This window comes from Scomber scombrus, chromosome 12 (genome assembly GCF_963691925.1).
Source record: "Scomber scombrus chromosome 12, fScoSco1.1, whole genome shotgun sequence".
In the NCBI taxonomy this organism is placed as follows: Eukaryota; Metazoa; Chordata; class Actinopteri; order Scombriformes; family Scombridae; genus Scomber; species Scomber scombrus.
Window position 1 is genome coordinate 18,701,610 of NC_084981.1, and position 27,054 is coordinate 18,728,663.

General features: G+C 39.9%; 4 protein-coding genes across 7 annotated transcripts in view; 3 read left to right on the forward strand and 1 right to left on the reverse strand.

Moving 5' to 3' along the window:
* Positions 1 to 286: 286 nt before the first annotated feature.
* Positions 287 to 8,236, forward strand: dis3 (DIS3 exosome endoribonuclease and 3'-5' exoribonuclease). Its single transcript, XM_062430218.1, has 21 exons — positions 287 to 587; positions 1,957 to 2,114; positions 2,338 to 2,528; positions 2,692 to 2,765; positions 2,875 to 3,042; positions 3,177 to 3,341; positions 3,543 to 3,656; positions 3,890 to 4,027; positions 4,168 to 4,314; positions 4,466 to 4,582; positions 4,685 to 4,786; positions 5,182 to 5,246; positions 5,371 to 5,455; positions 5,667 to 5,794; positions 6,048 to 6,134; positions 6,270 to 6,426; positions 6,710 to 6,924; positions 7,095 to 7,263; positions 7,400 to 7,564; positions 7,690 to 7,812; positions 8,010 to 8,236. The coding sequence occupies exons 1-21, from the start codon at positions 369 to 371 to the stop codon at positions 8,076 to 8,078; spliced, it is 2,856 nt and encodes a 951-aa protein (XP_062286202.1). The 5' UTR covers positions 287 to 368; the 3' UTR covers positions 8,079 to 8,236.
* Positions 8,237 to 9,801: 1,565 nt separating this feature from the next.
* bora (bora aurora kinase A activator) lies at positions 9,802 to 14,042 on the reverse strand. The gene is made up of 11 exons (XM_062430894.1): positions 13,893 to 14,042; positions 13,625 to 13,731; positions 12,784 to 12,829; positions 12,615 to 12,693; positions 12,441 to 12,485; positions 12,272 to 12,328; positions 11,889 to 12,169; positions 11,156 to 11,318; positions 10,440 to 11,011; positions 10,062 to 10,202; positions 9,802 to 9,887 (listed from the first exon to the last, which is right to left on the reverse strand). The coding sequence occupies exons 1-11, from the start codon at positions 14,040 to 14,042 to the stop codon at positions 9,867 to 9,869; spliced, it is 1,662 nt and encodes a 553-aa protein (XP_062286878.1). The 3' UTR covers positions 9,802 to 9,866.
* Positions 14,043 to 14,540: 498 nt separating this feature from the next.
* Positions 14,541 to 17,580, forward strand: mzt1 (mitotic spindle organizing protein 1). The gene is made up of 3 exons (XM_062430507.1): positions 14,541 to 14,799; positions 14,975 to 15,120; positions 17,021 to 17,580. The coding sequence occupies exons 1-3, from the start codon at positions 14,748 to 14,750 to the stop codon at positions 17,042 to 17,044; spliced, it is 222 nt and encodes a 73-aa protein (XP_062286491.1). The 5' UTR covers positions 14,541 to 14,747; the 3' UTR covers positions 17,045 to 17,580.
* Positions 17,581 to 24,528: 6,948 nt separating this feature from the next.
* Positions 24,529 to 27,054, forward strand: part of dachc (dachshund c) — a 26,692-nt gene continuing 24,166 nt past the window's right edge. For all 4 annotated transcript variants that reach the window (XM_062430661.1, XM_062430663.1, XM_062430665.1 and 1 more), the window contains exon 1: positions 24,529 to 25,249. In XM_062430661.1, coding sequence (XP_062286645.1) covers positions 24,666 to 25,249 — 584 coding nt within the window. In that variant the 5' untranslated portion in view covers positions 24,529 to 24,665. The remainder of the gene's footprint in view (positions 25,250 to 27,054) is intronic.

The window sequence follows — 27,054 nt, forward strand, 5'->3', positions numbered from 1 at the left end:
GCTAAAAAAATATCTTAAAATTAGATTTAAAAGAGACATTATTGTGAGTTGTAGTTTTTGTTATGAATGTGCAGAAACTACTGTACATTTATTTTGGCATTGCATTATTTTTATTATGGCCAAATTCCATACCCATAAATGTAAATTTACAGATAACGTAAAACTCATTTATTGATTTTACATCATTTTTCTGCAATTTTCAACATGGTTTCTACACACCTTAAATCAGACTTCACGAATATCTAAAAACTCCTGTAAAGTTTTAGTCGGCCCACTCAGTGAGTTTACACATGGGGAGCTAGCTCACTGTTTCGTCGCCACCAGATGTCGGGATAAAAACACCAGAGTTTAAACCTGTTATCGTCATCATGTTGAAGTCTAAGACCTTCGTGAAGAAGACCCGGTCTGGCGGGGTGATGAAAGTAGTTCGTGAACATTATCTGAGAGATGATATTTGGTGCGGAAGCGAAGTTTGCAGTGAATGCAAACAGGAGTCCACGGTGCTGCAAAGAGACGCGTGTATGGAGAGCAACCTGTGCTCATATCCACATTATCTGCTCCCTGACACCAATGTGGTCTTACATCAGGTAAAAAACAAACCACCAAACGAGGTTTTTTAGTCAGTCCCAGTAAGTATTGTGATAATATATAATGTAGTATCTCCTGCAGTGGTGGAAGAAGTATTCTGAGCCTTTATTTAAGTAAAAGTTCCAGTGCGGCAATGTAAAAATACTCTATAACAAGTAAAATACTTGCTTGAATTAGCAGCGAAGTGTAGTTGAAGTATTCCTATAGAAGAACATAAGTATTATGAGCTTGATGTAGTTAAAGTGTTACAGTAGAAGAACACAAGTAATATGAGCTTGATGTAGTTTAAGTATGACAGTAAAAGCAGTGGTTTGGTCCCTCTGACTGATATCTTATCATTAGATTTTTAATACTGAAGCATCAGTGTGTAAGCAGCATAACTACTTTATATACAGTTAGCTACTTTAGTTCAGTGGTTCCCAAGCCATGGGTCTGGTCCCTCCAAAGGGTCACCACATAAATCTGAGGGGTCCTGATATGATTGATGGGAGAGGAAAGAAGAAAAAACACAGTTCTGATACACAAATCTGTTTTTGTTTTTTTGTTTAACTTTTTTTTTTTTTCCTCTAATATTTGATTTTAGGTGAAATATTGGATCATTTGAACATTTATTGAAATGAAACCATGTGAGAAGTTTAGAGGGAAAAATCACTATTTGTTGGAGCTGTCAACAATTCATGGACATCTGAAATGTGACCCCGACTACACACTGCTGTTTGTAAGACGTCAAAATGTGCTGGGTTATCCATTGTGTCAAATCTTCATCTGAAAAATAACTAAAGTTGTTAAACAAATATAGTTGAGGGGAACAAAATAGGAATACCCAAATAAAGTACAAATACCTCAAATTATACCGAAGTAAACCTAAGTAAATGTCCTTAGTTACTTTCCAGTACTGATCTCATTTGATGTGATGATTCATGAGATGCACAAACTAAACCTCATGACACGTATTAATGAATGCAGAGCTCGTCTTCTGGTTACTGGCATGTTTTTATTTTCCTTTTCACACAGCTGTAGAGCCATGTGTGTCTCTTTATGACTATAATATTAGTGTATTAATGAAGTTGATTGTTATTCCCTGATTTTAGGCTATAGTAATTGTCAAATAAGTGTTGGCCGACACATTTATTTGTGCTCAACATCTGCTTTTATTTTATGTCAACCATTACATCATTAGCAACAAAGTCAAACATCTCAGCTGAACTTGCTGGTTCTTAACTCCGTCCTTATACTGGTTCACTGATTGGTCACATGAGGCATCAGTATACATGTATTACCCAATACCTTGACAGTAATAACTTCTGCCTATGTTCAGTTGTGCTGAAGCTAGTTTAAACATATTTTTACAATTTCTGTGTCCTGCAGATTGACGTGTTGGAGGATCCTGTGATTCGAAACGTGATTATCCTTCAGACTGTGCTGCAGGAGGTTCGTCACCGCAGCGCACCAGTCTATAAACGCCTGAAGGACATCATACACGAGAAAGAGAAACATTTCTACACCTTTACCAACGAACACCACAGGTAGAAAGACACAGCTATTGTTTTTTTCTGCATCACCACATATTAATTGCACTATTTCTATGTAAAAGTTATAAGTAATATCCAGACATATGTTCGTCTTAACTCAAATGAGATCTTTATAATAGACCTTCCTCATGATATATATTTGTGAATACTAAGATGTTTTTTTTCCTTCATGCTTGTCATCCTCATATATTCATTCTCATAATTTTCACTCTTTCAGAGAGACATTCATTGAACGTGAACCGGGTGAGAGCGCCAATGACCGTAACGACCGCGCCATCCGCGTGGCAGCCAAATGGTACAGCCAGCACCTGAAGGCATCAGATTCTGACAGGCTCAAAGTGGTCCTCCTCACCAATGACCGAGGGAACAAGGAGAAGGCAGAGGAGAAAGCCCTTCTGGTGTACAAATGTAGGTGGATTTTCTTCAGAGAAAGAAAATATAGCATGGCACAGTTGCAGCAGAAGAAGCTTCCTAAGGCCTCCTCATTAAGAAATACAACTATGCTTTCAAACTTCATTAGCTGTAGCTGCCAATTAGTCCAAAAAAACTCTTTCTTTCGTTTCCAATCTAGTTGAAGAGTACATCAAAAGCCTGATAGCAAACACTGAGCTGGTGGATCACCTTGCGCTGTCAAATGACGACAAGGTAAGTGTTGCTGAAGAATTAATAATTCTGTCTCTTCAATGTTTTCAGTTTTACTCTCACCTTCTCCTCTTGTCGCTCTCCATTTATATCTCCTTCCTCCCTCCCTCAGAATGAGATCAGCAGCAGTAAGGTGTTGTTCCCAGAGCACCTTCCTCTGTCCAGGATCCAGACTGGCATCAAAAGTGGCTCCTTCCTCCAGGGCACCTTCAGGGCCAGTAGGGACAACTACCTGGAGGCATCAGTCTTTGTTCAAGGAGAGGAGGAAGACAGCACAGAGGTATGTCTTTGTGTGTTTTTTAAGAATGTATCTCCCAAACTTCATCAACATGAGGATCAGAATTTGCTGTACAGTTGTGAAATCGTGCGTGCATATGTTAAACGCATTTTCCCTGCTTTTCCACTTCCTGCCAGGTTCTTATCCAGGGTCTGCAGAACCTCAACAGAGCGGTGCACCAAGACGTGGTTGCCGTGCAGCTGTTGCCACGGAATGAATGGGTGGCTCCCTCTTCAGTGGTGCTGCAGGACGAGGGCAAAGCAAAGGATGATAACGCTGAGGAAGAAGAGGAGGAGAAGGCGGTGAGTTAGAGTTTGATGTAAAGGAAGAACAGTTAGTGTCTGCTTACAGATGACAGCTATGGTGAAGATAGGTGTGCTGTGTAACACCAAAAAAAGAGCTTTTTTAAAGTTTTTATTTGTCTGTTTTGCAATTAAATGACAACCCCAACAAGCTCTTTGGAGCTGTCTAAGTATCCTCTGTATTACTGTGTTTGTGAGCAGCTGAGGGTCTCAGCAGCCGAGGCAGCCAGGAAGCCCACAGGCAAAGTTATGGGAATCATCAAAAGGAACTGGAGGCCGTTCTGCGGCATGCTCAATCTTTCCCAAATCAAAGAGGTAACGCTGGACTGCTCTGTGTATCTAGTGTAGGTCTAAAAAGACAAGCTAAGTCGAAAAAACCCACTGAATTTTACTGTCTGTACCAAATTTAATAACACAAAGGAAATAAATATTATTGTTTTACTCTTAAAAATGATAACGGTCTTCAGATAAATTGCCTCACTACAAGTGCTGACTGTGTCTTCCTGTTTTTTCCTTCTTTGTAATTTTTTCTCTTATTTTTCACGAAGTCAACGCGCCACCTTTTCACGCCAGCTGACCGCCGTGTTCCACGCATTCGCATTGAAACACGTCAGGCAGCCTCACTGGCAGCCCAGAGGATCATGGTGGCCATCGACGGCTGGCCCAAACACTCCCGGTATCCAAACGTGAGTATCCTACAAGTAGTATACTCATCTTGATGTGTCATAGTTTGACAGGAAGTTGTCCATGTTTTCAGTGTTTGTATGAAGCCACGCCTCTCTAGCATGACGAGTAATAATAAATACACTGTGTTTCTCTTTTTTAGGGTCACTTTGTGCGTAGTTTGGGCAGCGCTGGGGATAAGGACACAGAGCAGGAAGTCCTGCTTCTGGAGCATGATGTTCCCCACCAGGCCTTCTCTCAGGCTGTGCTCAGTTTTCTTCCCAAGATGCCGTGGGCCATAACACCAGAGGTAATTACTGCTTTTCCCAAGTACACTGGACACTTTTCATACTTACAGTTTTGTTAATTAGTGGGGCTGTAAGCCTGTATTTTTCAAGCACATACTGTAAATATAGGTGTGTGTAGATATTAATGTATGTGTGTGTGTGTGTGTGGTGCAGGACATGGCAAAGAGACAGGACCTGAGACATCTGACAGTGTGCAGCGTGGATCCTCCAGGATGTACAGACATAGATGATGCACTGCACTGTAGAGAGCTGGACAATGGAAACCTTGAGGTACGCATATTGTACACACACACACACACGCTATCAAATAACTATATTAGGTTATTTGTATGTATGTATATATACTGTGAGTATGTTGTTTGTTTGCTGTAGGTGGGCGTCCATATCGCTGATGTCAGTCACTTCATCAGACCTGGAAACGCTCTGGACAAAGAGGCCGCTAGTCGTGGCACCACTGTCTACCTGTGTGGCAAAGTGAGGACAATCAGTCATATGACAACATGTCTGACAACAGAGCATGGCTGCGAAAAGTGCAAAACATGAAGCAATGTCTCTGTTAGGTCTATAAGCTTTGGGATTTTATATTTTGCAGAAGTTGTCTACCAGTGTAGGTGAACACAGAATCTGATTCAGATGTAGAAGTCTTACACTTCGCCATAATTTTAGGTTTTTGACTTTATTCCAATCATCTCATTATCTCTGTGTATGTGGTTTTAATACAGCTTTTAAGAGATATTTGGGTTGGATTTCATTTCTTTATTGACCACTAATATGACCACCAAATAGAAATGTATTAAAATTTGATTGATCCATAAAAAGCTATTTTGACACTGAAATAAATCATGTTACATGTTTGATGTGTCCAACAGAGAATAGACATGGTTCCTGAACTCCTCAGCTCCAATCTTTGTTCCCTACGCTCCAACGTGGAGAGGTGAAGACACACACTTGCACTTACTCAATAATCAATGTCAACTGTGCTCTTTCTTTTCGCAAATATCCAGCTGATATGAACTAAATGTAGGTAAAATGCTTGTCTGTGTTTTTTTTTTTATAAGGCTGGCTTTCTCATGTATCTGGGAGATGAACCATGAGGCAGAAATTCTAAAGACACGGTTCACAAAAAGTGTCATTAACTCCAAGGTAAAGCAGCAACATGCAGACACACAAACACAGAAAATATGCAGATGTGTGTGTATCAAATGTCCTGCAACTGATACGACTACCTGCTTTCATTATTTATTTGTAAGACACAAAATGACAGACTTGAGATGATTTATGTTGTTATGTCATTTAATGCTGAGGTTTTATACTTAATCCTTTGTCTTCCCCTCGATCTCTTAATTCGGTCCAGGCATCTCTGACTTATGCCGAGGCCCAAATGAGGATTGATGACACCTCCAAGAATGATGATATCACCAAAAGTCTGCGGGGCCTCAACAAACTGGCCAAAATCCTCAAGAGGCAGAGGATAGAGAAAGGGTAAGGGCTGCGAGGTAGGACAAGAAATAGCTGCAGGAAATGGATTTACAGAAAGTAGTCTGGCTCTTCCTGTTGCTATGGGAAAAATGTACTTGTAGTTTTTTATTGATCTATGCATAAGTCAGTCACTTCAAAATCAAAAAATATGCCTTCCTTTTAGAAAATCAATCAGGAAATATGGGGAAAGAATCCAGCTCATGAGGTTTAATTGATCGTAGTTCCTAACATGAATCATGTTTTGTGTTGCATTCAGGGCACTGACACTGTCATCCTTGGAGGTCCGTTTCCACATGGACAGTGAAACCCACGACCCCATTGACCTGCAGACCAAAGAACTCATGTAGGTAACTTCAAAAAGAAGCAATCTGCAGAATCCTTTTTGAAACCCTTTTCTCCACAAAAGCTTTTCTTTTTTCAGTGTTTCTCATGCAGTCTTTTAGATAAAAAGTTAATAAACTCATCTCCTGGTTTTTAGGGAGACCAACTCCATGGTAGAAGAGTTTATGTTGCTGGCAAATATTTCAGTGGCTCAGAAGACCTTCGATGAATTCTCAGAGTGCGCCCTGCTGAGGAAACATCCAGCACCGCCTCCGTCCAACTACGACATCCTCCTCAAGGCTGGAAAGTCCAAGGTGGGTGGAGATTGATGATCATGCAGAAAAGTTTGCTTTGATTTTCAATTTAAATGCCTGTTTCCTTAGCTCATTTATTTCTCTTGCCCTAAGACATTGTATCCATTCATTAGCAGAATCTTCAGATATCCAAAATGTTAACAGAACCACATTCAAGTTGGAATATATTTCAGTCTGTCTGTTCAGTTGAAGTCCCTGTAAATATACTATCAACTAACCATGCTCATGACTTCTACTAAAAATATATTTTAACATAAATTCTCTTGTTTCTTTCTCTTAACAGCATGTGGAGATCCACACAGATTCGGCCAAAGCGCTGGCCGACTCCCTTGACGTGGCCACGGTGGACGGCTTCCCGTACTTTAACACGCTACTACGCATCTTGGCCACTCGTTGCATGATGCAGGCCGTCTATTTTTGTTCTGGCATGGACAACGATTTCCACCACTACGGTCTCGCTTCACCCATTTATACACACTTCACATCACCTATTAGGAGGTATGAAAACAGATGCTTGAAACTACTTGACTAAATGGGTCTTGAAGGGGCCTTTATAATAACCAAATGTGCATAATTGACAGATTACCACACCACAGAGCTTTCTAACCTCCTCGTTTGTATTATTCCCTCTCTCTCTCTTCCACCCCGTCCGCTGCTCTCCTACACAGGTACGCTGATATTATAGTACATCGCCTGCTGGCTGTGGCCATAGGAGCAGACAGCACCTACCCAGATTTAATGGACAAACATAAGCAGTCAGCCCTCTGCAACAACCTCAACTACAGACACAAAATGTCTCAGTATGCGCAGAGGGCCTCTGTGGCCTTCCACACACAGGTAACCATATGCAGTCATGGTTCTTTAATGTATACAAACATATCAACAACCATCATGATATCATTTTGACTGACCTAAAGTGAGAGTCAGAACTTATAGCCTCCACAAATGCTTCTAATACACATGCTCTTTCCAGTTGTTCTTCAAGAGCCGAGGCATTTTGAACGAGGACGGGTTCGTACTGTTTGTGAGGAAGAACGCAATCATTGTACTCATCCCAAAGTTCGGCCTGGAGGGAACAGTCTTCTTCGACAGCAAAGACAAAGCCAAAGCGAACCCAAACCTTGTTTTTGACGAAGAGGTAGAAACTCCTAATTCATTTAATTTTATATCATTTTAATCATTCGTTTCTGTTTTGTTTTAGCTCAACACCAATGAGACATTAATGAACAGTGCTTATAATATCTCTTGTGCATGTGTGTTTAGGGTCCCACTCTGGCAGTAGAGCAGCACACCTTCCACATATTTGACAAGGTGAAAGTCACCATCAGTCTAGACGACTCCAACATTCAGCACCAGAAGATCCGCATGGCTCTGATTGATCCTGTGGTAAGGAGAGACTGAACTGAATGGGTTTTATTATCAAAAGACTACCTTTCTAAATCTTCGAGATGTTTTGTGTCTTAATTTACAGCTGATGAGCCAGTTTTAAGTTAATCCTAACAAGAGGAGTTATCTAAATTGCTTAAAATAACATTTCATATATCTACATCAGTATCATGTATAAGCTGATTATCCTGTTTCAGATTCCTGGTGTGAGTGTTCCAGCTCCAGATGTTGAGCCACAAGCCAAGAAACCCAAACTGGACCGCTGACACACAGAGCAGCAGTAAAGCACCTGAAACCACCATCTGATCGTCTCAATGAAAAGATCTTAAGGAACCAGTTTTTGTTATATTGACATTGTTATGCTGTGAGCAAGTGTCTAATTTAATAACTACCACAGAGAAGCTACACTGCTCCACATGTACACATCTGCTCTTACATTGTCATTTTATCATTATATAAAGTGTTCTGTTTTTTTTAACTTATTGTGTCTGTGTGTTTTTTTGGACTCAACATGAACCTTAATCTGGTTCATTACCCTGGCCATTAGGGTTATGATCTCCAGCTTTGTTATCCTGATATAAGAACAATAGAAAAAAATGTATAATTATCAGAGCATGGTCTATCAATGTGGAAAAAAAGTTCTGAGTAGTAAAGATATCACTATATGGTGAGCTGTAGATGTTCTTGTTCATCTAAATGGACTTTTGTTTTGAGATAAGTGAGTTCCCACGGTCAACTATGAACTTTCAACCTAATTTTGTACACCAGCATGGACAAGAAATGACAAGGAGAAAATTTGGACACCAGCAATTCCATGACACCTAGGCAAACTTCATCTCCATAGGATCATGTGGTATGATCAAAAGCTCAACAGCTACAACTAGCAACAAATACACCATGTGGTGCAATTGTTCTGTCAACTACTGTTGACCTATGGTCAAGAATGAAATTTGTCTCACAATTAATATTCAACAATCCTACAGTAAAAAGTAAAACTCATGTTCATCTCATTTAGTCTTTTACTAACTCAGAATCCTATAATTTTTCCAAATTTCCCCAACCCTTCAAGATCTCATGCTAATTTTTTGTTTTAATAATTTTAGAGATACCAAGTGGCCATCTGTCACAATTTGATTACATTGTGTGATAAATCCTTAATTATTGGGAGCTCCACTCTGAATATTTTTAATAATTCTAAACCGAGTCAAAGTCATAATACTCCTTTACTTAAATGGTGAGGACTAAAATTAACAATGTACAAAAAGAAATAAATGTGTTCTCAAGCCAGATAAAAAAAAAAATTCAAGTTAATTTAATGTGGCAATGATCCAGCTAATGCATTAGAAAAACGGTGTACAAATGGCTCCATCAGCTTTTAAATCATTAGTGGCATCATTCAGTGGGTCTTTGTCTGAAATAAATATTCTTACAATCCAAATAAGATCCACAATTATCTCCAACTTTAACATTTCTCATTCAACAAAAGAAAACAAAAATCATATTTAAAAAAAAAAAAAAAAAAAACACATTATAAATGGTTTTATAAAAACAAATACAGTACAAATCTGATGCCATCTGAAAGTGAGGATCTATCCGGTAAATCATGTCAGCACCAAATATAATTGAAATGATGGCATTAGCATCAATACAGCATTCAAAGAGGTTATTGTTGTGCAAGTTCGTTACAAAGTTGGCTATTTTTCTCCTCATCACTCCAGGATCCTGAGTCCAAAACGACTGTTGACTTTGGATCATTGACTTACAGTGGTAGTAAGATGTGAGTTAAGTTCATCCTGTGATAAAACATACGGTGGTGGAGCATTTCTCTTCAGTCAGGCAACTAGAATCTGCACCCTTGGAAGACGTAATAACCACTTGTGAAACCACTCGGTTCTTTTTACACCTCATTTAACAGTTGACCCCATTCACCCTAACCATATTGAACTTGACATAAATTCTTCAAACATAGTGTAAACGTTGTATTTGATTGCAAAATAATCATCTTAGGCTTCTAACCGGAGGAGGTGTCCCTTTCAATTCATCCAGCACATGGCTCAGTGGTGAGGATAAAACACCTGGAAAATAAGAAACTCTGCTTAATCTATTGGTAAAACAAAGACTGTAAATCAAAGCATGTACCATATTCAATATGTATGTCAGATGTATTTAAAATAAGCTGTTTTTAGCGCATAAAGGGTTAACAATACAGTACCTTTACTTTAGCGCATAAAGGGTTAACAATACAGTACCTTTACTTTAGTGTGTCTACTGAGTTGGAAGGCTTCTTCCGCCAGGTTTGGACTGTAGGACTCTTTGTTGTAACAGTCTGAGCTGAGGCCATCAATAAGACTGGCAGTGCCCATTGAGGTAGTGTTGTACCCGCTGTCCACCTGAACACACACAGAAAGAAAGCAGTTAGTTACAGATGTCCAATTACACAAGCATCAATATACTCTCCCAGGAATCAGATAACAGTTTTAATTCTTGCGGAGTGCCTTATTCGTCCACAGTTCAACAAACCCTCGAAGAGCAATGTGAAACTAACAGATTTATTCATACAAAAATATACAAAGTAAAATATGATATGAATTATAAAATATATGCTCGATATCAGTCCTTACACGAACCTGCATGCTGGAATCGTAGCGTATGCTGCTCCCCTCTGCCAGAAGAGACAGAAACATCTGTGAGCTTTCTGTTGCCGATACATTGCCCATGCGTGAGCTGGTCAGCTGTCCCAAAGGCCTTCCAATCTCCTCCTCTTCATCTTCCTCAGAACTCCCCTCCGTCCTCGTTTCCTTGATCTCCTCCATCATCACAGGCTCCATAAGATCCAAGCTAACTTTTTCAGTGTCGGCAGGGTGAGCATCCCGGGCCAGAGGTGAAGATGGATCTAGCTCCATAGACGGGAGACTAGATGAGCAGGAGGAGGAGGGGAGTTGGTCCTCAGCCTCCTGATAGTCCTGGAACCTAGGGTTGAGGATCGGGGAGATGAGGGGAGGGGAGGTCCAGCAGCGAACTCTGGCTCTGGGCCTGGGTTTGGTGTTGTGCTGGAGCTCATTATGGCAATGGAGCTGCTGTGGGGAGCAGCTACGAATGGGAGAACAACCCTCAACAAACGGACTCTCAGTGCAGGAAGGGACATCTACATCCAGGGGAACACCTTGTGGGGTCAGATTACTCGGCTGCTTCCTCTCAGCTAAGGGTAGAAGAGGAAAAAACAAAAAGATGGGAGTGTGAAAGAAAGAACATAGATTTTTTTAAACCCTTATCATAAGAGCTGGTATTCAATTTAGCTTTATTTTGGTAATGGTGAAGTTGTGAAATTACAAAACCAGTCTACCTGAGCCAATGGGTGTGCGGGCTGCATTTCCAACAATAGGAGAAATTGTGGGAGAAACGAGGCCAGCAGGAGACGACCTGTCAGGGAACATAGGACTGGTGATGCTGCCGAGGCTGCAGTCCCGGAAGCAACCATGCTGGATGGGACTGGACGAGAACTGACCCTACAAGTAAAGACAAGACAATCACGTTTTTAATGTTTTAAAGTTACATTTCACATTATTGTTTAACCAAAATGTTTGATCCAAGTACAAAAATGTAGTTTATTCTGCACATTGCGCACACACTCAGCCCAGTAACCTCTGCAAAAATAAAAAGATAAACAAATCTTGTGAAGTAAAATTTAGTAGGTTTTTGTTTTCTCTTCATAACTGCGACGGACATTTGAATTTCTGTAGAAAACTAAAACTGAAAATTGCAAATGCTCTTATGGTGGGGTTTTTTAAACTGAAAAAATATATATTTTTGGAAGAATGAAAATTAATGAATGTAGATGCAAAACAAGATAATGTTTCATGATTTGCATAATAACTTTTGTTCACATTCAAATTTAAAAAGCACAACAAAATATCACAGATGCAAATTTAACTATCTCCCAAAACATAAAAGGTGAAAACATGATACATCAACACCAATGTAAGTAATATAATAACCATAATAATAATTGATAAAGATTATGACAAAACATTGAATGAATGCCATCATTAATTGCATCCCTACACTTCTCCACTCACCGTAGAGGGAGTTGGAGCAGACACACCACAGGGCAAAGGAGAAGAAAAGATGGACGATACAGCTTCTCCCTCAGAACCTGCAGCCCCTCCTACAAGTCCCTCTCCTTGGCTTAGCAGAGACCTCTCATGCCTGGGATTATCTCTTTCTGGGCTCGGTGGGCTGGAGCTGTCAGAGCCACTGTAACTGCCCTGGCCATCAAGGAAGAGTTTTCGCCTCAAGGATGATGAGCTGAGGCTCTCCTGAACTGCATCACATGCTTCCTCACAGCGGTAATATTCCCCTAAAGGCAGGGAAGAAACAGATAGGATATGGTGAATTGATGGTAAAATACTCAATCATGATCTACTCTCTGGTTTTGTGCTGGCATCTTTTAGAGACTTACCAAGAAGTTTCTCCAAATCAAAAGCCAAGGGTAACGAAAGAGTCGTCTGACAAGCAACTGCAAAACAAACAAGGTCAATAAAACAAGTTAGTAGATAGTTAAAGAAAAAGAAGAGATGACACACTGTTAGGAGAAAGTAATGTTAAAGCTCCTCAAATGACACACCAACCTGAGTGTTTTTCTGGCTCCTCAGCAATCATTGCAGACATATAACCTGAAGGTGCAAGGACACAATACAGCAACATGAAAGTGAAATTCACAAAACCGGAATCCAGCAAGAAAATCAAAGTCAAGCAGAGGGAAGAAAAAAATCTGAAGTTAAAAGTAATATAAACACACTTACTTTTTTTATAGATCTGAGAGGCTTTGCGGATGTCTGGGGCCGCCCAGGGGGAAGGTACAATGGTTCCTTTGGTGAAAAACTTTTTGGGAGAGAGATAAATGACAAAATTGAGAATAACATTAAGTAAAAATCAATATGTCAACTACTCTCTTCCTATATCGCTGCATACCTGTTCAATCGCATTCTGGCGCTTTTCCTCAATGTCAGAATCCGTCCTAGATGTTTGGTAGAAAAAGAAACTTGTAACTCAAATTCTATCACTTGTACTTGTATACTTTTTTCAATATTTTGAGCAAAATGAGACAGAAAAGTGCATAACAAGATATATTTTAAACATTAGCTGATTAAGGATAGTTTCAGTTTTTGAAATTGGCTTGACACAACAGTCTGATGCCCATATGAATGTTAAAAGAAGGTTTTTTTTGCCCTAGTCATTCCTCCTGTTCATACTGGCTACTTTAAAAAAAAAAAAAATCACCTTAGAATGCGCTTTCATTGGAAGCGATGAGGGCAAAAATCCACAGTGTATCCACACAATAATTTTGTGCAAAAATGCATGTAAAGGTTTATATGAGGCTTAAGCAGCCTGAGTTAGTCATATTAAGTGGTTATCTGCCACATTTACATATTTTTAGCTTTAAATTCCCTCTTTTTGTTTCGTCGGACGGTGTTTCCCTGTTGAGCAGCAGTGGAAGTAAAGTAACAAAAAGAGGGACTTTTAAATAATTTTTTGCACAGAAGGAGGCTTGTGGATTTTGGCTCCCATCACTTACCATTGTAAATGCATTTTTAAGGGTTCTTCTAATGGTCAGTATGAACAGGAGGAATGAGTATGACAAGAAAACCTCATTTCAATGTTTATTTGAACACTGGATTTTTGTTTAAAGACAGAATTGAAAACATGTGAACCTGTCCTTTAAATCACAAGGACTTCACAAGGAAAGTCAGGGTCATTTTTATGTGTCTACCAAAAACAACTACTGTGTCATCACTACATTACAGTGCAGTACCTTGTCTGGCTGAGGTAAAAGGACTGTCGTTGGATATCTTCTTGGTCTATGTGTACTGGAAGAAGACTGGCCATTTCATCAATAGACCAGTTAAACTTGGGAGGAGTCTGGGAGGGAGAGAAAGATGAGGAAGTGACTATAAAGACAAGATAAAACCTTAAGTAGAACTAAACCTTTTGGAATAATGCATTTTACAGTCATTTCCTAATTGGATATGTGTGACTGTGCATGTCTAAAATGTGGTGAAGTGTGTTTAAACTTAACTTACAGCTTTACAAGGCTTGGACTTGAAGACAGACGGGCTTGGCACCAGTGGTTCACGGAGATGGCGGTAGTCATTAGGACTTTCAAAGGGGTTTCGTATGGAGGGCCTGCCTGGAGTCTCTGGAGTGATCTGCAGCTCAACATGGTCCCCCATTTTATCTGCATCACAACACATATCACAGTCAGAAAATGGGAATTTCAGAGATTAAAAAACACCAAGGCGTAATATAGATAAATAAGGAGTGCAATAACTGATGTTTTCCGTTGTAAAGTGAATAGTTTGGGTATGTTAGCTTCATTATGTGTTAACTAGTCAAAGGAGGCAACCAACTTAACGACAAATAATTTGGTTTCATCGCTACGTTAAAGACTTCTTCTTCTTCTCCTTCTTCTCCCTCTTATTTAACACACTAAAAGACGAGGTGTACATTGGAAAATAAGATACTTACAAGTGTAACCCGAGCCCGTACTCTGAACTCTCTGAACGTACAGTATTAAGTGAAAGGTGAGCAGCAAACAAACAGTCACCGGAATCGCAGAGAGAGACGGCTTCAGACGTTTATTTCAATTTTGCCCCCGAGGCCCGGCAGCCAATAGGAGCGCTGCAGGAAGCCGTGTCGTCACTTCCTCTTTTGACGATTCGGTTATTATTGTCATAGTGATTCAGGCTAAGCTAAGTGTTTAGCTGCTAACACTGTCTATTAATTAGGCTAATAATGAATAATACGCCTTTAACCTCCGACTGAAATGTTGCAATAATTTATGAGTATAGTATCTGGTCTTTTGCTTTTGCCTTTTTTTGGGTCTCTTTGCTTTTTTTGCCACTTGCTAACTAACTAAGCTATTTCAATTCTGCACCATGGCAAGTGCATCAAGCGCAAACCTAAACGCAGTGCGGGAGACGATGGACGGTAATTATGTATTAAAAACATAAACTGCATTTCAAATTCCTCCTGTTTAACGCAAACACTTCGGTTTTTCTTGTTTGTAATGCACTGTAAATAAACGTACAGCAGGTCAGGTTTTTGCCTAGCTGTCAAATTAGTGGAAAATGAATATCTAACTTTCTCTTTCTTGTTTCTATAGTGCTGCTAGAGATCTCCAGACTGCTGAACACTGGTTTGGACATGGAGTCTCTGTCCATATGTGTGAGACTGTGTGAGCAGGGCATCAACCCAGAAGCCCTGTCTGCAGTTATCAAAGAGCTGCGGAAAGCCTCCGAGTCACTAAAGGTACAGAAACAAGCTTTTTTATTTATTTATTTTTAATTACAGTATTGTAGAGAATCCGTTTTAGAATTGTGTAAATTTCACCCTTATTTATGCATGTTCACAACCTGCTGAGAACTTCAGTTAAACTATGTTAAGAAAGAAATGTAATTTGTCAGTGCCTAACCGATACTGTAAAAACCAGAAATCCTCAATTTTCATTTATTTGAGAGAGTGAAAATTTGAGAGGCTGTAACCATCTAGTCTAATATATTTTTCTTGACAAATTACAGTTAAGAAATTACTAAAATTGTCATCAGTTTAATTGTCTGTTGATTTGGTTATAAATTGATTGGATAAATACTGGTGTAGGATGTTAATACAACTTCCTACACCACCATCTATAAACTACTGCAGTGTAGAGATATGCCAGTAAACCATGTTTACATTATACTGCAGTAAAATATCTGACAATGTTGATACCGGGGTGTTGTCAAAGTATGTTCCCCTCCTGTTAAAAATGAGTTTCCTGTAGCACCACCTCTGTGGTTATGGACTCAGGTTATGGTTAGGGTTAGGCATAGTAGAGATAACTTGTTGGGTGCAGGTTAAGCACCTCAGAAGATGACTGGTTTGGGTTATGGATAAGATTGGGTGCAGGTTAAGGTAAGAGGAAACACATATCGATAGGGTAACAGACTTAGGCACAACACTGGTATACGGTACCCCTTTTTTTTTTTTACAATATAACACAGTAAAAAAATTCATAATATCAATACCAGCAACATTTTCCATTACTGTGATCAGCGTTGTTTTCAGAGGACACTGTGAACACAGATCAACTCTCCTTTCTGCATCAGCAGTTTGAGTTTGTTTAGACACACATGGTCTGTGAAAGCCCAATTTAACTGTTAACAGCCAGCAGATAAATCTTACTACAAGTTTTTGCACTCAAGGAATCAATCGACCAATTTTATCAGGGATAGTCATAAATTTCCAAAGCATCAAAGTTTGTGTAGAATCTAAAACATGGAGCTGCATTTAAAGTTATTTCCATTCGACTGTCCTGTACTTTAAACAAAACTTGCTTTTCTTTTCAGACTTTAAACTGTTTTTGATGTCGAGGCTGACAAATCAGAGGCAATCATCTTCTGAAGTAACTTTTTGATTAAAGATTAATTTATTAATTCTGACTCCATAATTAATTTGATTTAGCAGGAAGTTGATACTGGGAGATCCCGACTGTAGTGTTAGAATTTAAGTTCAGATGCCCACAGCTGACTACTTGTTTTTGGTATCAGCACTTTGATATCTTGTAAAATGTAATGTGGTCTAAAAAGGTTCTTAAAAGTGAATGTTTACAACAACGTACTATAGACTTGGGGAGATTACAATATCTACCATTAAACAATGAAAAAATATGCCTGAATTGCTGTTTATTCTCATGTGCCTGGAGTATCTCTGGGTGTATTAGGTCATTGAAGACAATATTGGAAATCAATTCACAGAACTGTTGGACAGCAATGTTAGATTTTTGTGGTTTTGAACAAATGTGTTTAAGTATCTTCATTTTATAAGGTAATTAAAGGATTATCCAGAAATATATAATCCCATCTGGTTATTTTATCCACAAATACTTTTGTATCATGATATAAGCTACACACAAGTGAGATGTTTTACTGATACCGAGTGTACCACTTCAGAGTGACTGAATCATGAATTCATTTTGAGTACAATTAAGGACAGCTGGTAAAAGATTTTTTTAAATGCATGCAAGTGAATTCTTACTATTCATTTGGGTGTAGCCTTTGTGTCCCCCTCACACATCAAACTCGCAGAAAGCAGGTGTAATTCAATCATAGGACTCAATGCTGTATAATGATATGATGATTAATCACTGCTGTATATTTATATCATTTTTCAGGCTCCTGAAAACTGCACAAACTGAAGATGAAGACTGATCACCTCAGTTTGGGACTTTTTAAAAATGGGGGTCACACCTCATTCCTGGATCTGTACCGTGGGATCTTTAGCCAATCAGATCCGTCATGTGTTGATGATCTGTCCCTCAGCCTCCTGTGTGACTAACATGCTCCTGTTCTGTGCTTCGGCTGATGTTTGACAGAGTTTTTGTATACAGGTGTCGACCTCAGTCCTCCTCAGAAACACTCTTTAACAGGAGGGCACGCTTAGCCATTCTGCCTCTAATTTAAGTTTGCTACGGGTATTTCCAGCTGCCGTTTGTCAGAGTGGAATTAGCATTGACATCCTGCCTTAATTTAAGAGCGTACTTCTCATATTTGAGTCAACTTGTATTGCACTTTTCATTAACAGATCTTTTTTTATGATGTTAAATTCTGAAATATAGAATTAGTTTTTAATTTTGTGCAAGCATTTTTCAACTTATCCTTTTGGCATTTCCATTGTCCATGTGTCCATAAATGATTAATAATGTCTAAATAAAAATGTTACAGTCGACAGCCACCAGGTGGTGTTGTGTCATTCTTATTCCTACCTAAGGTATAGGTATTTATTTGATGTTAGGTTATAACTGCAAGTTTCCTATCACACAAGTTTTCTTTATATAGATTTTTAAGAGCAATTAAATAATTTATCAGGTACTTTTTTTATTTACGTCATATTTCCCCTCCCTTCCCTTTATTTATCACAGCAAACAACATTTTTTTGTGTGTTGTCTTGATCCAATTTTAGAAGATCAGATAGATTAAGATATGAGATTTGCAGAGGAAATTTTCTTTCCTGTCACGCTAGGTAAAAGGGACAAAGACACTGGTGAAACATCACACAATACAATACAAAAACAGGCCGTGCAGGGGTGATCACATCCACAGCCAATACACTGTACAAAAGTGAAGACATGAACAAGGGTCATTCTTTACCCCAGGATGTCCTGTTGAACTGGAATCTTGGCCTCTTTATATCAGTGCTCTATCCACAGAAAAAGTATTTTATATATATTGCATACTTGACAAAAAACCTTGGTCTTTGATCAACTAGGAATGAAGCCCCTACATCACGAATCTAACCACACGGAGCATTGTTTTGTTTTTCCACTGTCTGTAAAATAGCTCTATTCATCTTCTAGACGAGGAAAAGTGCTGAGACCACAAAACATTCCTCCACAGGCCAATATAAAGGCTTGAAGCGACCTCTCATCTGCAAGGGCTTGTATCAGTAGCTCTTCATTGTATGTGTGTGTGTGTGGTGGGGTGCCTCCATGTGTGCACGTTTAGGTGTTCGTGCTGCTCTGTCTACAAATGAGTAGCCCCCTAAGCCACCTGACAGTAATGCCTCACCCCTCACAGGCACACCACAGAGAAAACCAGTGAGCGAGCAGGGAGGGTGTTGGTGTAAGCATTTCTGTCTTCTTCTGCTTTGTCTCGCCATCTTGACTGACAGGCTGTGGGTCTAAATCTCTGTTCTGCTCCTTTGATCTCTTAACACAGTATCTCTCTGTTCCTCAATACCAGCATCATGTTCGCCATCTATGAGAGGCATACAGATACGGTGCAGTGGCTCTCGTTGATAGCCCATAAGCCCAAACAACCCCCTGGCCTCCGTGGGGGGTGAGTGGAGATGTGGATGGAGAGAGACCCACATTGAGAATCTGTTTCTTTTACAAAGGAAAAGAGTTATGCATGGCTTGATTGGCTACTGTGGGCGTGGGATTCAGGATGCATTGCTCTCTTTTTGATGTGTTTGAAGGGTTTCTCCTGATCCTAGCTGGCTACTTTGATCTCTGTTAAACAAAATATTCCCAAATCCCATAGTCCTGACTGAGAGATTAGCGTCCATATATGCATAAACATCTAAGAGGTGTTCAACTAGGGCACTGGTCAGGTCACATGACTGTATAAACTTAAGAGGCAAGCAGGTCCTCACATCAAAACTTCTAAAGGTGTTTATGTTTGTACGTCTGATAATTATCCAGGCAGAGGATTATTTTTCTGATAAATGAGGTCATTCTCATTTAAAAGTGAAAGACCTGTGTGCTGCAGTCCGGTGTGTGAAATGGATATTACAGAAATAATTAGACTGATTAGAAGTGTCTTATGTATAGGGGGAAGATGAGCTGTTGATGTTCAAACCTAAATTACGGACACATTGTCTCATGAAAAACAACTGCAGTGTTTGCTGAGTCTTATGTGAAGCAGAGTTTAATCACAAGTCAAAGAACTCCTGCACAATTATGGAGCACAGAAACAGGTTAATTTGATGTTTTCTACATACAAAGGAAGGGCTTTGTTTGTTGCATGATTAAGATGAGATTGAAGATGAAACATTCAACTTTTTCTTGCTCATTACATGATTTTTCAAGGGCTACAGTTTTTTAGTAAAGTGTCCTTCATATCTGATTAGTTCCTCCTGTTTGATAGTTTTTTGTGGCAGATTTTATTTATAGAATATAACTTTTTTGTCAAATTTGACCAGCCATTCAATAGATTACCATTGTTTTCTGGCTGGTAAAGTCTAGCAGCAACTTGCATGTTTTAGCAGGATTTGGCTGATACTAATTGTGTGCACTGCTTGGGTCAGGGGACTGTAATGTCATGTAAGAAGTTATTTTTAAGTTAATTCTGAGCACTTGTATATGCAGGACACAATAAATAACATAAGTAAACAGCAGCAGATTCTGAATACTCTGCACAACAGTTATCCTTAGAGATCATATATACAATATTCTGGCACTTAAACGATATATTAATATTTCTGTAACTGATCGAACCTGTGTGGCCCTCATCCTTTAACAATGTGGAGCTCCACTCTTTGTATTTGCCCCAAGAGCAGCTCTGTGACCTTGTTAGAGCTTACTCCAATATACCACCCTTGATTAAATACAAGCCACACTTTTACACCGTCTAATTTAGTATTACTATTTAGGTCCCAATTAAATTCGTAGCAAGGAAATTGGATCATAAACTCTTTAAAGGATCGTTAACAATCATTAGACAGGATAATGGCATGGCAATCAAAATATGTAAAAAAAAAAAATAAAAAAAAAAAACCTTTAAAAAAAACTTCCAAAGTCTTTTAGTGACTTTGTTGTTTTTGGACATTTTCCAAGCTGATTAATGTAGAATTGATTGATTTACAGTTGTAATTAGCTGTCTTCTGCATAGATGCATAATAATCATATATCTGCCTGCTTGTTTTAAAGTATTAATTGGTTTCATTAACAAAAGCAGTTAATTGAATAACAATTAACAAAGTTGGCGATGGCATTGACACAGCGCGTGCATACTCCCTTGTGTTTTCCCTATGATGATAATGAAACCACCTTTTTATCAGATTGGAATTTTGTGTGTTGGACTATGTAATGACTAATATGATATTGGGCTTATTAGTTTATTGGCTCACTGAGGCGTTTCGCTGGTATTGAACACGTTGTGTTTAACAGGTAGGCACCATATGCTGCCTTAATCAGACATTGGAATCACATTTGGTTGTTAAATTGTCTTCTAATAAAAGCAGGTAGTAAAACAACTTGAGCTAATTCAATTTCAGGCGAGTTTGGGTGAAGTGAACAGCTGTTCGTATTTGTTGAATTGTTTTAACATTCCCTGTCTTGTTTGGGGTTTTTTTCTCGCTCTTTTTTTAGGTTCAACTCCAATAGCTTGTTTCTTTCTCAACTTTTCTTGTAGAAAATAGCGATGGAGGGTGGACTAGCTGTCCACTGTCTTTTAAAGAAGACAATACCAGGCATATTGTAATGACAGCTTGCATTGTGTGTGTGTGTGTGTGTGTGTGTGTGTGTGTGTGTGTGTGTGTGTGTGTGTGTGTGTGTGTGTGTGTGTGTGTGTGTGTGTGTGTGTGTAAGAGCGAGTGAGAGAAATAAAGGGGGATAGGAGAATGTGTGTGTGTGTGTTATGTTAGAAAAACTGAAAAACAGAGAATGTGTGTGTGAGTGTGTGTGTGTGTGTGTGTGTGTGTGTGTGTGTGTGTGTGTGTGTGTGTGTGTGTGTGTGTGTGTGCATGTGTGTTACAATGACAGCTTGTATTCTCCGTGATTAATGATGTGCTGTGTGACTTGATAAGTGCTTCGGAGGACCAACGCTTGTTTCAATTAGACCTTGTGAAGGTCGCGACGCCGTGCCGGCCTCTCATTATCATATCCATAATCAATCCACATTATCATAGGGGAATGTGGAATGGATGGGTGATATCTTGGTCATACACACACAGATGAGCAGACACACACACTGAAACACCTAATCACATACCAAAACACAATGACATACTCTCTCACTCACAAGAGCACACACACACACACACACACACACACACACACACACACACACACACACACACACACACACACACACACACACACACACACACACACACACACACACACACACACCCGTCACTCCAACTTGATTTGAATCATAACAGTGGCTGTCGGAATGGATTGTCTGTTCAGATTAAGAGTGTGTATCTGAGAATTAAGCAGCGTTGATGGTGGTGGCATTTCAGATCCTCTGCAGACACAAATGCCAAAACATCATTCTGTCACCCCCTCCATCTCTCTCACACAATCACATACACGACCAGCTGCACGCACACGCATGTACACACAGTACCCTGGGGCCTTTTTAATAGAGGCGAAGTGATTCGTATGTTTTTACTCCTCTAATAAGAACAGATTGAGTGGTATTTACACTTCACCGGCTGATCTAACCACCTACACATTTCCCTCATGTTTCTGCTCAGTGGCCAAGACAGACATGTGGAAAGGACCAGCGCTTGGCTTTGAAACAGTAACACGACATGATCATTATCTTTCTCTCATGGCAAGAAAAAATATGAACTGTTAAAACTGGGAGACTGCAGGTAGATTTTGTGTGTTTAAGTGAGTTGTCTTTGTCTCAGGCAGTAAGGCTGATATGATGAAAGTCTGAAAACAGACTGAAAAACCTGGCAAGCACATTGGCCCCACTTGGGATCTAACTCCCAGAGAATCTTTCATTTAATCAGTCGAGTTGAGATTGAAACAGAACTGGTGTAGATTTACTGTAATAACATGAATTGAGGCAAATGTTGGAGGTTAAAACTTAAGAATCACACTATACTGGAGCAATTAAAGGAATCAAAGCAGATATAAAAAATTAATTAACTCTGTAATATTCAGTGGAGGGAGAACCTTCCTACCCACTCAAGATAGATAGGCTCTCAAGCTCTGAGAAAATCCTTACAGAGGGACTTAAAGCACTTAATATCACACAGTTTAAGTAAGAAAATGTTTCTTTCTTTCCCTCTGTGTGATATATGGTTGTTTTTATACATCACTAAGTGGATAGATGTGAGAGATTTTGCATTAGGTGTCAGTTCATTGTTTCATTTCGGTGGATTTTAAGTACAATAGCTGCTGTATGAATTAAACCTTCTGACCTTCCTGTTGTGAGACAAAGTCATTTCCCACCAGGGCATCCTGCAACCTACTGGTAACAGGACTCTCTTTAACATGTAGCTGCACACCAGACTGTGCATGCATGAACTAAAATTTCAAAATTAAAAAAAGCTGGCATCAAAGGTTACAATCATGAATAATTTCTTTAGACTTCCATATTTCTCATCAGGTCCTTGTATATGCCATGGTTTGTGGATTAACAGGGTTCATAGTATATCAGTAAATCTATCAGATCTGATGGTGCCACAAGCCTAAAAAGTTGCAAAGCGCTGGCCTGGGAGGTTAAACTGAACATTTCCCTCCTTATTAAACACTTAAAGGTGGGAATTTACTTCATGAATCAGTTCTGCTTAACACTGATGGCTTTATCGGTGTATTTTCTACAGATGGAGAAAGAGAGTCGTGACATTTCTTTTTGGCAAGGAAAAGGCCATACTCAGCAGGAGTTATCAAAGGCAAAAAGTAAAAAGTTTGAGTTAGCTATCTCTCTCTCTCTGCCTCTCTCTCTTCCCCTGGAGATACTCATGTTAAGCATAATTAAGCAGATTTGATTAGCATCAAGCCTGGCTTCCTCTCTTGACTTTTAATGAATGTAAATCTACCATCTACATCCTAAAGATTAATTTCTGCCAATTAAAAAACACAAGAGGGCTTATTGGAGAGAGGGGTGAGGTGGGGGTGTTGGGAGGAAAAGAGTGTTAAAGTCCTTTGAGTTGGAGTACAGTCAGAGTTTTATCCTCTTCCCCCTTGTCTTATGGTGAGATGGTCTCTGGAGATCTGTGTCTCTCTCTCTCTCTCCCTCACGACCAAGATCATTATCAGCACAATGTTCCGTGAAAGCCACTTTGAAAGGACTGCGAGCTCCATATGTAAATGATGGGAGTGTGTGTGTGTGTGTGTGTGTGTGTGTGTGTGAGTGTGTGTGTGTGTGGTGGTGGTGGTGGTGGTGGTGGGGGGGGGGGGGGGGGGTGGAGCAGTACAAGAACAGGTAAAGGGATCAATTTGTCAAGACAAGGTTATTGGGCCCCTTATGAGCTTTTGTACATTCACGTGTCTCTGGTTAGAGTATTTCTGGAGCTGTTCGATTCAGATTTTTATTGATTGATTGACTGATTAATTTAGGATGTAAGGAGCACAAACAACATAAAAAATAATAACAAAACAATGTCAACCAGCTGGATTTAAGAACAACATAAATTATTTGAAAAAAATAAAATAAAACATCCTATAAGAAGGCACCTGATTTATCTTTTTGGTGAAAGACCTATATAAGAATTAAAGTAACAGTTATGACAATTTAAACTTTAGTTGGACTTAAATATGAAGATACACTCTGACATACATGGGAGCTTGTTGTTCCACTTTTATATAAAACTGATCTTGAGTTGATTTTTAATTATAAAAAACAATGAAATGTCCAGAGAGTTTTCCTACAAAAACTCTTGTCTAAATTCTCTGTTTTTGTATTTAATTCTGACTCTGTTGGCTTAAATAAGATTTAACAAAGTCTCTCTGATGATAATTACACAACTGGATTATTTAGACATGGATAATATTTGCTCAAAAGAAACATTACTACAGTAATCAGGTCATATTCTTTTTCAAGGATAATACAATTATGCAACTATTAGTCCCAAAATATGTTATAGGAAGATTACAGTGATACCAGGAGGGTTTTAAAATGTCATAAAGAAGACAGATTGAATGCCATAGACACACTAAGTCCCATCAGAAGTATTAATATTAAAGTGTATTTTCGTTAGGCGTTTATAAATAGGCTTATCCATAGTTTATGTAGGCTAATCTTTGCACTCTCTCTCTCTCCCTCCTCTGTGTGTGTTTTTGGGTCTCTCACTCTCTAAGAATATGCCCAGGCAGACTCCTCCTCTTTATGATAATGTGACAGTAGCATCTCCAGCTTTGAGACAAGCCTCCACTCATTCTGATTCAACTATGTGATCTGTTTTTCCTCACACGGTCCCTGTCTCATCTCCTCTCCTCTCTTCTTTGATGCCACTCTCCTGGTCACGCTCAATGCGCAGCTCCCTCTCTCGCAAAGCGACCGCATTTGTTGGTCAAAGTTACTTTCTTACAGTTTCTACAGTTTTGAAGTTTACTTTTTTTTTTCTTATTCTCGGACATGACTACTATGGCAACTCCGGTTACTGCGGCTCTGCTCCCCGCCGCTCCTCTCGGGCACCACCCGGCGCCGAGTTCCGTCTCTCCGGCCACTAACTCTCCGCCACCTGCGGCCACCTCCGCTGCGTCTTCCCCGGCTCCTCCGGTGGCGCACCCGGCTCTGCTTCACCAGTTCAGGGCGGACCTCTTGCTATCCAACGGGACCCAGCTGAAGACCGGAGGAGCTCCGGTGTCCAGCGGCGCCAAGCCCGTTTACGCCACCCCGTCGCCGGTGGAGAGCACGCCGCAGAACAACGAGTGCAAACTGGTGGAGGTGAAAGGTGCCAAGCTGGCCTCGTTCACGGTGAAAGACACGGAGCTCATCTGCCTGCCCCAGGCTTTCGACGTGTTCCTAAAGCACCTGGTCGGCGGGCTCCACACTGTCTACACCAAGCTGAAGCGGCTGGACATTTCCCCGGTGGTGTGCAACGTGGAGCAGGTCCGAGTGCTGCGGGGGCTCGGGGCCATCCAGCCCGGGGTGAACCGGTGCAAACTCATCTCCAGGCAGGACTTCGAGACGCTCTACAACGACTGTACCAACGCCAGGTGAGTCCGGTGTGAGGGGAGGAGGGGGGGTTGGTAGGGGTGGGGGGTGGCCCGGGGTGGTTATCCACCTTACTTTTGAGGGGGTGCAGCAGGTGGGGTCATAAAGCAGAGATTAAACATATTGACATGAAGCAGGTGGGGTGCGTTACCGCCTTTATACTTTTCTATTTGATATCAATCTGCAATCCAAAAAATAATAATAATAATCAAAATATTATCTAAAATTGAGTGTTGGTGGTACTTACTGATACTTTACATAAATCTCATGCTGTTACGTTTTATATATGGTCGTATTATTATGATATTTCAGGACTTTTTGCTTTTAAATCAGCATGATATGCCTCTATAATAAATGCTATTAGAGCCTATGTCAAGTTTTTCTTAAAACAGAGTTAGTTTTGGAGGTTTGACTGCCATACTGCTGACTGGAGGTCCAGTTAACCCTTTTTATGTACCACAGTGCAGCTGATAGGCCTGTTACTAATTATCATTTTAACGCATGATAAACGTTATGATGGTGTTGATGATAATGAATTTGAGTAATCCTAATAAAAAAACACTCTTAAAAGTTTGTCATGTTATCACAGCCTATAATCTCTCGCTCTCTCTCTCTGTTTGACGTGCACTCACACACACATACACACACACTCTTTCTCTCACTGTGTCTGACACATACACACACACTGAATCTGACACTGTCATTCTGAGAAATTGATTCTTCACAGAAATTAATTAATTTTCATTTGGCCCCAAGCGGCAGCTTAAATCAGGACAAGCTCACTCACTCACTCACTGATCCCTTTGCTCTCTCTCTCTCTCTCTCCTTCCTTAATAACTCACTGTCTTATCATATCAACACTCTTTAGCCCAGAGCATCAGAACAGAGGAGATGATTAAATGAATTCTCGGTATTTATGATGCGATTATGTAAATTAGCTGTTTTGCAGAACTCCGATGGTGACCAACTACATGGGTCATCAATCCAATACGCCACAGAGATGTTTGGATAAAGGGGCTAAATTGGCTAGGATTTGTGGTTTCCTGGTGCCTCAGTCTGTTGTTGTGCAGACCACATGCTCGTAACAGCATGGGTTTGAATCCAGAGGAGTGTGGATTAGCCTTGGTTTGGGGAATTTATATTGTTTGATAGTTAATCCCTGCTCCGTGGAGCATGAATGATCCAATTTACACCTGCCATTAAATGCAGATTGAGGATATGTCAAGATTCATACAGATAGACACACATATAAAAAAAGATTTTCAAATGTATGAACTTCTTTCTTGGGTGTGGGTCAAATTATCTATTTTTATGTTTGAGCTGAGTTGAATAGCAGGTGTGAGGATTTGGATACAAACTTTGACTTGTTGAGTAAAACCAGAATCAGTGAGAATCAGTTCGCAGCTCCATGTGCATGGATTAACACCTGCGTTTAAGTGTTTGAGACCCTCCAACCAAGACAAAATCCAGATGTATCTTCCGGCTGCTTTGGGGATTTCTTCTGTGTCAGGTGTTAATGGGAATGTTGTTATACAACCCCTGAAAATACACAGCCTCCTCCGTCTCTAATTATCCACACAACAGCCTTTAGTTAATGAGATCTGAAAACATCACTCGTCTGAAATCTTCAAACGACTTCCGAGATTCTTTGTCTGAAGGCTTCAAATGAGCTGCGGTAGCCATTAGTGTCAGCCCCCCTGCAATCCCTCTTGTGGATGGAGCGACGTACAGTAGCAGGTAAAAAGTGGAACTCCAGACTGTTTTGGTTGAAGCAGGAAAGCCAGACTATTAAAGCAAAAAGTTCCGA